The sequence below is a fragment of the Myotis myotis genome, unplaced genomic scaffold (assembly GCF_014108235.1).
Source record: "Myotis myotis isolate mMyoMyo1 unplaced genomic scaffold, mMyoMyo1.p scaffold_m19_p_11, whole genome shotgun sequence".
NCBI lineage: Eukaryota > Metazoa > Chordata > Mammalia > Chiroptera > Vespertilionidae > Myotis > Myotis myotis.
In genome coordinates, this window is record NW_023416315.1 from 23,664,643 (window position 1) to 23,677,322 (window position 12,680).

General features: G+C 45.5%; 1 protein-coding gene across 1 annotated transcript; it reads right to left on the reverse strand.

The window, feature by feature from the left end:
- Positions 1 to 271: 271 nt before the first annotated feature.
- Positions 272 to 8,158, reverse strand: NPY (neuropeptide Y). The gene is made up of 4 exons (XM_036326990.1): positions 7,935 to 8,158; positions 6,861 to 7,048; positions 2,284 to 2,364; positions 272 to 475 (listed from the first exon to the last, which is right to left on the reverse strand). The coding sequence occupies exons 2-4, from the start codon at positions 7,046 to 7,048 to the stop codon at positions 451 to 453; spliced, it is 294 nt and encodes a 97-aa protein (XP_036182883.1). The 5' UTR covers positions 7,935 to 8,158; the 3' UTR covers positions 272 to 450.
- Positions 8,159 to 12,680: the final 4,522 nt, after the last annotated feature.

Sequence of the window (12,680 nt, forward strand, 5' to 3'; positions counted from 1 at the left end):
GCCAATGAAGTTAACAAGGGGTCCATGTGCATGGCAGGAGTTCATCAAATTGCTCCAAACTAGCATTCCCCTGTCCAGTGTTTCCAAATACTTCCGTTACACACACACAGCTAAGTCTTGGCCATCACAAATCATCATATCTTTATATTTTCCATAGCCACTGCTTTAATATTGGTGAAACGAGCCTTGAATTTGCTACTTGAGGGAGACTGATTTCATGAATAACTTAAAGCTCACTGTCGCAACATCAGATTTTTCACTGAGCAGCACACACTTTTGAATGCATGTTACTTTATTGAAACGAACATATATACAACGATGACAGAGGAGAGCGCTGCAGAGTGGGGCACAGGGGCTGCTTGCAATGGGAGGACAGGCAGACTCTAGCTTAACAGAATGAAATTGGGGTTGGAAAATAGGCAAAGCCCGGAGAACAAGTTTCCTCTCCCATCACCACATAGAGCGGTCTTCCAGCCTGTCAACAGAAGAAGCAGAGCGTGTGAGAGAAGCTCCCCAGCTTCCTGGGGGGCTGGCAAGAGCGAGACATTCCGTTCTGAACTGAAAGACGGTCAGAAACTGTGGAAAGGGCTCCCACTGGCATTCCATGTGGATTATCAGAGCGGGAGACAGTGGTGCAATGTGCACAGACCCAGCTGAGTAGCTTTCACTCGTGGCCATGGGAGTCTCGGCTAAATCTCAGAGGGACTATTTAAAAAGCTCTGTGTTTATCAAAGAACCCTGCAGTATTTCTAAAGATCAAAACTACAGGAGCCACACGAAACTGTAACAAGAAAGTTATTGTTGCTCAACTCTGAATATGCTTCCTTTGCTTCCCTTCAAGGCTTTTTATGTAGTTGGATGCTGTGTATTTGGACTATAAAGAATCCTTTTTAATAAAATAGCATCCACAGGCAACATCAAGGCTGTCAGGTTTTGTTTCCTTCTAACTGCACTTGATTGTGGCTGTCAATCAGGGTGCAATTAACTTTATTTCATGCCCTAACTGTGCAACTTCAGGCCACAAAACAAAGTAGGTCTGGATGGTTCTTTTTCTTATCCTAAGTAGACGGAGTATAGCTTACCCTAAGCTTTTTACCACAGCAAACACCACAGGCATGTCCATGAAACATGAAAAAGCATTTATTGATTAGTATGCAAAAGCAATCCTTATGAATTTTCCATTTGTTTCCCTTGTGTTTGCTTCTGAAATCTGGCTGGTACCTCCAGGGACATGAGCACTGCAACTTTATTCCAGTCCAAATGGTTGTTTCCCTCGGAGAAAACAAATCTAACATCTCTGGAATTGCACCTTCACCCTGGCTGGCCATTGCACAAGGGAACAGAGGAAGGGCTGGAGGGCAGGTCATCTGCTCTAACCTCCCAGGGGAACCCCAATGAAGAGGGAATCGCCAGTCACACTCACTGAGCAAGTGTTCTAGTGACCTCTTCTGGGGAACTTGGTTCTTGCCGTTGTTGAGCTCTGGGTTTAAGGCAGACAAGCTACCACAGAAATAGATGAGCTATATGCCATGTGATCTAACTGGGGGTAAAGGCAAGAGACAGCGGATGAAAACCAAGGGGGACCGGGCTTCCTTTTAGCAGAACTCCTTGTCCAGGGGCACCAGAGGGTCCTGGCCCCATGTTTGACCCTTAGATATTGGTGTGCATCTCTTCCCAAAATAGTTCACCCTCCAAGAAAGTCCCAAGGCCACAATCCCCTAAGAATAATACATTGTTCAGCATTCATTCATTGAATGCAATAAATTACTATGTGACATCAGTTGAACTAAAATATGTTAAAAAGTAAATGAGCTCCTTGTAATTTATCTACAGTTTCATGTAAAACCAGAAAGATTGGAATAAGACTCATGAAGGACATGTTCTCGGATATCCAAACACTCCTCATAGTATATAAAAAACAATGATTATGCCAGCCAAAATTGGATGATTGGTCATTTAAATGTAGAGATGGGGACTCATTCATGCTCCCCCAATTCTAACCCAATAGAAATTCTCCATAGAGTAATTTCTGCAGTAAAATTCACTTATAAAGTTTTCCAAGGAAATAATAATTTGCCAAATAATTTGCAGTAGGAAATATTACCCCACAGTTTAGAGATTGACAAATGACTACATGAAAAGAAAGGTCCTTCCCACCTTCTTCCCCATCCCCATTTCTCTCCAAATCCTACCTGGTCTGGAAGACTCCGTTCCAAAGCTTCCTCCCCAAGCAACCCTCTCTGGTTTCCCTCCCCCAGAGTCCTCACACTAGCCCTTCCATACCTAGTTCGAGGAACATTTTCTGTGCTTTCACTCAGCAAGAGGTCTGAAATCAGTGTCTCCGGGCTGGATCGTTTCCCATATCTAACAACAACAACAAAAATTCTTTAAAGCAAGTTTTGAATATTCATAAAAATATTTAGAAAAAAAGAAGATGGTCTTCCATTTGGGTTATCAAATCTAAAACTGATTTTCAGTTAATTATCTGCTAACAGTAACTTAGGTGCACAAAGCACACATTATTATCAAAAACATCATGCCCTGGCGGGTGGCTCAGCTGGTTGGAGCATTGTCCCATACACAAAAGGTGGCAGGACACATACCCTAGTTTCAGGTTCAATCCCCAGTTGGGGCTCATGTGGGAGGCAACTGATTGATGTTTCTCTTACAGCCATGTTTCTCTCTCCCTCTCTCTCTCTCTCTCTCTCTCTCTCTCTCTCTCTCTCTCCTCCTCCTCCTCCTCCCTCCCTCTCTCTAAAATTGATTAAAAAGTAAAAAATAAAAAAACATCATAAATATGACTTTGAATTAAATATGTATATAATTTTTACATACTTAAATAACAGCAGATTATTTAAACCCAACCAAAATTCCAAATTCTTGTCTTTTTATACCACAAATAATGTATGTGTAGATATATTTATAACTAGGTGATAGGAAATAAAAGTACATGAAAGTATGATTTTAATGTTTCCATAATTAGTTAATTGGCTATAGTTCGAATGATATACAGCAGTTTAAATCTTAAAGAGACTAGATGATATTTAAGAAACATCTCTAACAACAAAATTGGTGACTAAAGTTCTAGACCCACCTGTGTCTTTTAATCTTAGTTTTTTTCATTTGTAAAAACAAAATTATAACATACTTAAATCAGACTCTGTGAAAATGCAGTGTGTCACAATGCTTTGAAAGTGACAAAGTGATACACAAATGCAAGCTGCTGCTGCTGAAATCCACACTTTCTTAATGATAGCAATAGAACCTGGGTTCTATATTTTCCTTATTTATTTGGGGTACCACAAGCTAAAAGCCTTCTCTCATGCTGTGATTTTTTTGTTTTGTTTTGTTTCAAGTAGTCATATAGTTTTTATTTTATTGTTTGAAGTATTACAAATAGTAGCACGTCTCCTTTTTTTCCCCCATTGACATCCCCTGCCCTTGCCTCCCCTACCCCCCCCCACATGCCCTACCCCCCCTCCCCCCCCCCCCCCCCCCCCCCAGTGTCTTGCGTCCATTGGGTATGCTTATATGCCATGCTGTGATTTTAATCTGCCCTGTAAGAATAAAGGAACCCTACTGGTCCGTAGAAATGTTTCTGGTCTTTTTCTCCTGTTGCAGGATATGAATAGGACAATATCTGAATGCAAGGCTATGCTTTCCTGTCAGGATGGCATACATTACTTTCTCCAGGTGAGTGAGTAAATGGATCCATGCCTCCGTCCCTTTTTCTTTCTCTCTCTCTCTCTCTCTCTCTCTCTCTCTCTCTCTCTCTCTCTCTCTCTCTCGAGTCTAACAAATCTACAGTACTAAATTGCATTTTTTTAAAGAGGCTGTTTGCCCCTTTTTCAAAAAAAGCACTGGACACCAACAGCCACTTTTTTTTTTCCGCAAATGAGAGATTAGCCTGGCTGGATTGATTAGCTAGGAGATAAAACTGAGGAACAGAGCTGTCAGAAGGCATATTCTGACTGCCTATCAAGCACAATTAAACTAAGTTTGGGGGGAAATCTTCCTATTATTGCTCCTTTTCTGGGACCCAAGGGAAGAAAAAAATAAGCAGATGCCCCTGTCCCCATCATTTGTAAGGTTTCCTCAAAGATTTCCTGGAGCTGTCTTATCAGACTTGAGGCTGCTGCTTATACTTGTGTATTCTGTCCATCAGTTGATTTTACTAATCTTAAAACTCTTGGGCAACCTTCACTCATTTATCTTCATCATGCTCCAGTGAATGAAAGAACTGGCCGATATTTTCTCCAATTTACCAGGTAAAGAAACTACATCTATAATAGCAGGATTTGCACAGGACAGCACTGTTCACTGTTCTTCCTTCTCTAATTTATTCTGGATTATCCTTTTTCTCTACAATGCTTTAATTTTCAAAGGTATAGATTCTGTAGAGGGGGGAATATCCCAATCCTGGCTGCACATGAGAGAGCTTTTAAAATTGCTCTGAAGTCCAAGATCCACCCTTACCCCCAGGTTCTGACTAAACTGGACAGGAGTGCAGCCTAACACCAGCATATTGTTTAAATTTCTCAGATGACTGCAAGGTGTCACCAGGGTGGAGAAACACTTATCTAGGACTGGGTTCCTCAACCACAGCACTATGGACATTTGAGGCTGGCTAATTCCTCGTGGAAGGGGGCTGTCCTAGGCAGAGTAGGGTGTTCAGCAGCATCCCTGGCCCCTACCCACTAAATGCCAGTAGCACCACCCCTCACTGTGATAATAAGAAATGTCTCCAGACATTGCCAAATATCATGGGAGCAAAAACCAGCCTGAGGTGAGAGCCACTGATCTAACAAGATGTGGATCTACCATGCTCTAGAAAAAAAATAATGCAGCTTTTGAAAGTAGTGAACCAGGGTACACAGCTTAAAAACATGAAGTGTGTGGAAAAAGGGAGGAAAGAGAGCATTTATGACAAAATCAAACATATATTCACAAATGACACCATAATCTCCAAAAATACCAACATGTGCATCTGAGCGGGTGTGTGTGGTGGGAAGGCAATACACATACAGAATGCAGATTATTGGTGCAGATTATAAACCTCTAATAGTTCCTAAGGAGGAATTTATATGAAGATAAGACAAAAACTCTGCTCTAGGGCCAACTCATTTCCACTGAATCTGAATCTCTTCCCATGAAACTCAAGTCCCTTCCCCTTGTTTCTCATCAAAGATGTTGGAAGTCATATTGACTGCTGATGGTGGTGACAACATCCAAGGAAAATGAGTACGAGGGCTCCAATTTCATCACCCCTAAAAAGATTCCATGAAATGTTCTTAGTAAAATGGAGATAAATATACTCACTCCAAAGCTCTGAGGTAAAGACTGAACAAAGTAAGTCCTAGGAAAACATTTTGAAATGCTAAAGCTTTATACCGTATAATGATAAAGCTTTATAGCAACTGTCTTTTCAAAACTAAGTTCTCCTGGGTGTTATAAATGACAAACTAAAGAACTAATAAGGGTTTTCTTAGAAAAGAACAATATCATTTTTATTTGTACAAGTTCTTTTCTCTGGTCTGTAAGATAGCATAAGCAAGAACTAAAAGCAATTAACTTTCTGAGAAGTCTATTAGGATATAAAACTCTGTTGCCTTTCAGTAATTAACATTATCAGTCTTCAAGGACCATAAGCCAATACTACTTAATTCTGGTACTCTCATGTATTTCTGATTCTATGTAAATTGGGATCTTTTAGAAAACTTCTCAGGATGAAACAGCTTTTTGATGAAACATAAAAAAGAAACTTCATTTAAGAAATAGAAATTCTCCCCTCTTTGCATCCATTCCAACTATTCCCTGACTTGTACACAGCAAAAATATGATAAAAACAAAAACAACACTTTATAAAACATAATTTAAATATATTAAATAGCATTAGTGCTTTTAAAGGGTTCATTGTTTTTTAGCTTATTAAGGTCATTTGATCTTGAGAATTAAAATAATAAAATATTGAATGATTCAGAACTAAGATGAACCAATTTTAGAAACATTTTAAATCCTAGATTATCTGTAAAATTATTTGGATTTGAATTTTTGCTTAATATTTGACAATGAGAGTGAAAATGTGGGATTTCATTTCAGCTTCCTGGGGGTTCGGCATGAGGTTTACAATTTCCTGAATTCCATGCAATCTCTGGAATCACCCCAGAGTGACTAGACCAATAAGCTTCTACCTAAAAAAGCACCCAGCAGACACTTTCTTTTCAGGACTCACCTGCTATAAAATGGGCAAACGTCTGTATTTTAGATCAACTTGTTTTCTGCTAAATCTCTATTTATTTGGACCAGAATTTTCAAGTAACGGTCTGAGACACACACAGTACAGAAGAGAAGAAAATAGCTCTATTTGTCTTTTCCTAAACACTGTCACTCCATTTGCTCTGGGCAGACTGGAAAACCTGGCAATGTCTTTATCAACCAGCTCTTTCCTCCTTGGGTTTTGTTGTTATTTTTCCTGGACCACCCTGCCCTCTGGCTTCCCTGCAGCCATTGGGGGTGGGGAGCACTGCCCAACCTTTCACCTGGTACTTACCCTTCCTGGTTCCAAAACAGTACCCCCACTGCTCTAAGAACAAAAAAGGCAAGGGGATGATGGGTAGGAGGGGATGCCAGCCACACAGTGCGGAGAACCTGATTCTGGGGATGGGGACTTTGTGACTAACTGCAGAGGGAAAGTACTCAGTGCCTTGTACAAACATTCCCTGAGAGCTGACCATCCCGATTCGGTCCTGCCCTGGGATACAGCGAAGGAGAAGAAATGGTCCCTGTCCTCTCGGAGACCCCAGGACCCTGGGTAAGCAGGACAGGAGGCTCCTGGAGGAGGTCCCTCGCGGCCCACCCACCTCTGCCTGGTGATGAGGTTGATGTAGTGTCGCAGCGCAGAGTAGTATCTGGCCAGCTCCTCCGCAGACGCGTTCTCCCCGGGCTTCTCGGGCTTGGAGGGGTACGCCTCGGTCAGCGCGCCCAGGCACACGAGCAGGGACAGGGCGAGCGCCAGGCGGGACAGCCCCAGTCGCTTGCTCCCCAGCATCTGAGGGCACCAAAGGTGCAGGGAAAGGGGTGGGGGGTTTAAAGGACACATGCCACACCCAACCCCCCCTCGCTTCCCAGAGCCTGTTCCCCTGCTAACACCCAGGACCCCCGAAACGAGCTAGACCCCGGCGATACAAAGGTGGGCGAGTGTGGCCAGCCCCGCCCGGCTTAGGGTACAATCTGCGCGCCCCCTCCACTCCACTTGGAAACTCCCTGCGACTTCGGTCCAAGTCACAGGCGGAGAGTGGTGTAGTTGGAGGCACCAGTTTAGACCCTGTAATTAGTTAAGTTCCCCCTGCTGCGTAAAGGGACATCACTCTCCTATCCTCCTTCCCCAAACCCTGTCCGGGAGGAAAGTTTCTTCCTGAGACTTCTGGTCTGCGTCTGCAGGCGCCGGGGAGACGGCCGAGACCACTCGGGTTGGCCATTTGGGGGAGAGAGGAGAGAACTGCGCCCGGGCCAGTGGGTCTCAGGTCGGATCCCAGGCTGGACGTGCTGCGTCCAGGATACAGGATTCTTCACTCAGGGGCGCTGCCTGGGAAACCTCCCTGCAGGCTGAGACCCCAGGAAACCGCCACCTGGGGTTTGAGGGGTGGGGGGGCGAGTTCTCCCTCCCCTTTCTCCGAAAGGCAACCCAGAGGACCACCCAGCCGGGAGGAGAGGGGCTGGGAGAAGGGCGGCTGTAGGATCAGAGGGGACCAGGAGGGCAGGTGGAATCATGTGGCCAGGGCGGCTGGAGCGTATAGGGGCGGGAAAGCACCCCACAAGTCCAGCAGGGGCTGGGGAGTGGGGCACGGCCCTCCCAGCGCCCCAGGCTCCGCAGAGGGTGGGACAGGGTCCCGCACCGAACCCCTGGGCTCCCGTCCAGGCCCGAGGGCACTCACGGTGACGGCGGTGGCGGGCGGGCGGGCGTGGCGGGGCAGCGAGTACTCTGCTGTCCTGTCCGGAGCACCTCTCCCTGGTGTGAGAGCCGGTGATGGGGTGTCGTGAGCGGGTTGTAGCAGGGCTTTTATGGAGCTCCCGCAGCGACAGGAGGGGCCTCGGGCAATCACGCTCCAGTGACTCCCACCCTCCACTTCCCGCCTGGAGGCGGCGGCGGGGGAGGGGTTGGGACCGCTGCAGCTAGAGTGTCTGCGGGGAGCCACCCACATCACACCCCAACTCTCCAGGCCAGGCCCTGCCCGGCGGTAGGGGGCCGGCACCACGTGAGGGAGCGAGGCGGGCACTCCCCAGTGCTGGACTGCGCCAAAGCCTAGTCCCGGCCCTCCAGCGGCGCCCAAACGGCCCGGCTAGTCCTGCCAGAGACAGGAGCAGCCCAGCTCATCTTTGTCGCCTGTCACCAGGATCACCAACTCGCTTGGCTCCAGGGTAGGGGGTTCCTGCACTCTCTACTCAGTGGAGCATCTCCACGACCCAAGCGCACCCACACAACTCCGGTGTGGGGTCAGGCAGACAACCTGACGCGCACATTTCCCTGCGCTTAAAGCAGGTGGGAGCGCCAGCCCCAAGCCCCCAGCCAGAGGGTCCCAAAGGCACCCTCTCCTCCCAGGCTTCGGCCCCTCTCCCCGGCTTGTGTTGCAGGGACATAAGCCCTTCCCAAGAACTGGCCCAAGGGCGGGACCTGAGTGTGGAGACCGAAACTCCGAAACTCTGAAACTCCTAGTGAGGCAGCACATGGTAAACTCACTTCCTCAGTTTGCTGGGAAAGAACCAGGTTTCAAGAGGTGAGGGACCCCTTAAAACTCAATCAAAAGGAACATTTTGTTCCCAAGCGACATGTAGTTAGAGGGACAAATTTTGCCTTGGCCAGGTGGCTCCCTTGATTGAAGTGTCCTCCCGGGCAGCAAAAGGTTGCAGGTTCCACCCCCCTGGGGCAGCTGGAGGCAACTGATCAATGTTTCTCTTTCTCTCTCTCTCTCCCTCTCTCTCCCCCCTCCCTTCCTTCCTCTCTCTAAACATATCCTCTGGTAAGGATTAAAAAGAAAGAAAAATGTAACAGCAATTTATCTCTAATCAGCTAGCTCTTAATCTCAAATATGTTCAATTAACGTTGATGAAGAATGTGTGTTCTGATGGAAATAAAACAGGTAAAAAAAATATCACTTATTTGTGCATCATTGAATGAATATGAAAGATATAGAAACCACTTTTACAGGTTCAGTACTTTACGTAGTGGACTGCCTCTTTAAATTCCCTGAATGCTCCTGGAAGTCTGAATCTTTCTTTATAAAATGGCACATTAGGATACTAAAGCATTAAGTTACGTGTTATTTTAACCTTAAAATGACAAGTGAGTCTGTTAAACAGATTGTTTTTGTGCCTTTTTGACTGAATTGACTTAAATATCAATGACTGCGTAGCAAGCAATCCTGTTGTGTTAGAAATTTTGAAGACCAACATCCCTTTCACTTAGCTGACTGCATCTTTTCCATACTACATAAACACATGCCAGAAACACAAATATCAGGGCTCTTGGCGTTGCTCAGGATGCTGAAAGAGTTTTTGTTAGAGCAGAACACCTTTTAACGTAAGAGCCCCTTTCTTGATAAGGGGAAGAGCAAAGTCCACTTTCAATAAAATAATCTTATTTCATCATCAGTTGAAACCCAGACTTGGGAGTATAACCCACCCCTCTATTCTTTCAATATTGTTTCTGTTTAAAGTGTTTTTGTAAAAAATGAATTGTTAACTAATATGTAACCCGTAGGTAAACAGCATTAATTGTGAAAGAGTTCCAAAAACTAACTTCAAAGGAAGCTGATTCCAGCAACCAACATTCTGGGTCCAGGAGATTTGCTGACTTTCAACGATTAAAACCACACCTTCACTTGATCAGCCTTGAGATGATCACCAGAACAGACTGCACTAACTTACACATAGAGAACTTTCAATCCCCTCCCCGATTTCTTTGTTCTGCTTTCCCTCTCCCTCCTAATAAAAACCCTGCCTGCCCTGAGATATTAAGATGGTCTTTAGGACAGGAGTCCACCATCTCCTCAAGCTGCCGACACTTGAATAAACCCTCTTTCCTTACATTAGCACCTCTCTCTTTTGGGTATTGGCTTTCCAAAGGGCAGGGCATCAAACCTGAGTTCGGTATCAGAAGGAGTCATTGAATTACTTCTAAGGAGAAATTACTTTTCCAAGGAGATGTACTACTCCTGAGTGGTAAAGAAGGTGTAAATTTGATTAATTTAGCTTAAGATAATATCACTGGTACCCAAAAAAGAAGAGCTTATTCTCAGAGTTCTGCAATTGGAGCATAAAAAAATGGAGCCATGTGCCCTACATGTATCCTTCCATCCTTATCCCCTTTCTCTAGTCCCAACTGCATCCCCTGGCCTTGGGCTCTGAAAAGTCTGTCTCTCCTTTCAGGACTCTGCTCCCTTAATTGTCTCTTCTCTTTCCTATAATTCTCTATGCATATAAAAATATATACTTAATGCTTATAAATTTGCTGGAGTTTGCTTCACAAAAGAAACAAAGCAAAACCAAATCTCCACCCCCAACAAACAAAGCCTCAGTCACTGTCTCCAGGATCTCCTTCTAGCTGCTGAGCCACTTCTCTCCTTTGTTTCAAAACTGTTTATTTATTTATATGTATACTAGAGGCCCAGTGCACAAAAATTTGTGCACTCGGGGGGTCCCTCAGCCCAGCCTATGCCCTCTTGCAGTCTGGGACCCCTCAGAGGAATCCACCTGCTGGCTTAGGCCCGCTCCCTGGGGGATCGGCCCAAGCTGGCAGTCAGACATCCCTCTGGCAGCCCGGCAGCTCTTGGGGGATGTCCACTTGCCAGCGGGGAGCAGGCCTAAGCTGCAGTCAGACATCCTTAGCGCTACTAAGTAGGCGGGAGAGGCTCCTACCACCACCGCTGTACTGGTAGCCGTCAGCCTGGTTTGTGGCTGAGCAGAGCTCCCCCTGTGGGAGTGCATTGACCACCAGGGAGGAAGCTCCTGCACTGAGCATCTGTCCCCTGGTGGTCAGTGTGTGTCATAGTGACCAGTCATTCCCAGTCTTTCTGCTGTTAGGGTCAGTTTGCATATTGCCCTTTTATTATATAGGATAGAGACCTGGTGCATGGGTGGGGGCTGGCTGGTTTGCCCTGAAGCATGTCCCAGATCAGGGTAGGGGTCCCGCTGGGGTGCCTGGCCAGCCTGGGTGGGGGGCTGATGGCTGTTTACAGGCTGGTCACACCCCCTTCAGGGTGGGGTCCCTACTGGGGTGCCTGGCCAGCCTGGGTGAGGGGCTGATAGCTGTTTGCAGGCTGGTCAAGCCCTCCACAGTGGGGACCCTGACCCCATGGAGGTTTGGCGAGCCTGGGTGAGGGGCTGATGGCTGTTTTCAGGCTGGCCACACCCTCTTTATGGTGGGGGGTCCACTGGGGTGCCTGGCCAGTCTGGGTGAGGGGCTGAAGGCCGTTTTCAGGCTGGCCAAGCCCCCCGGCGATGGGAGCTCCCAGCCTCTTCTTTTTTTCTTTTTCTTTTTTTATTCTGGGATTTATTTACCTTCTATAATTGAAACTTTGTAGCCTTGAGAGGAGCTCAGAGCTGGCCAGGGTGGGCGAAAGGGAAGCCTCCTGCTCACTCCAGCTCTGCGGCCACAGCCGGCTGAAAGCAGGTATCTGGGGTTTATTTACCTTCTATAATTGAAACTTTGTTGCTTTGAGTGGAGCTCAGAGCCTCAGCGGCAGGCGGGAAGCTTGGCTTCCTCCATCATTGGGGCAACCAAGCCTCCTGCTTGCTCCAGCTCCATGGCTGCCGGCCGCCATCTTTGTTGGGTTAATTTGCATATAGTCACTCTGATTGGCTGGTGGGCATGGCTTAAGGCACAGTGAAGGTATGGTCAATTTGCATGTTTGTCTTTTATTAGTGTAGATTTATTTTTAAGAGCTTTATGGAGATACAATTGAGATATATTGATCTACTACTGTTTAAGCTGTTCCATTGGATATATTTCTCATCAATATACTCCAATGAGGTCATCACCACAATTAAGGTAATGAATACGTACATACATCACCACCAAGTTTCCTCCTGCCCCTTTGTAATTCCTTCTTTCTGCCTCCCTCCCCCATTGATCTGCTTTCTGTCATTAGAGATTTGTCTGCATTTTCTAGAACTGTATATAAATACAATTTCATGGTATGTACTCATTTGTCTGCCTTCAGCATCATTATTTTCAGATCTACTCATGTTATTACCCATATTAATAGCTCATTTCTTTTTATTGCTGGGTAGTATTCGATGATATAGATATATATTAAATGTGGTTTTTAAAAATCTATTCAACTACCCATGGACTTTGGGTTGTTTCCAGTTTGGACTATAACAAATAAAGCTCCTATGAACATTGGTTTACAAGTCTATATAGCCATATGCTTTTATTTCTCTTGGAAAAAATACTTAAGGGCAGAATGGCTGGGTCATATGGTAAGTGATGCTCTCCCACACTTTATTGATGATCTGTTCATTTTTTATTGTTTTGCTTTTTTTCTGTGTGTATCTTATTGGATAGTTTCTATTGGTATGCCTTTGAGTTGACTATTTCTTCTTCAATATCTAAGCAATACAAAGTCCATGTAGCTTTTATCTCTAGAATTTCAATTTTGGGTTTTTTTTTAATCTTCCAT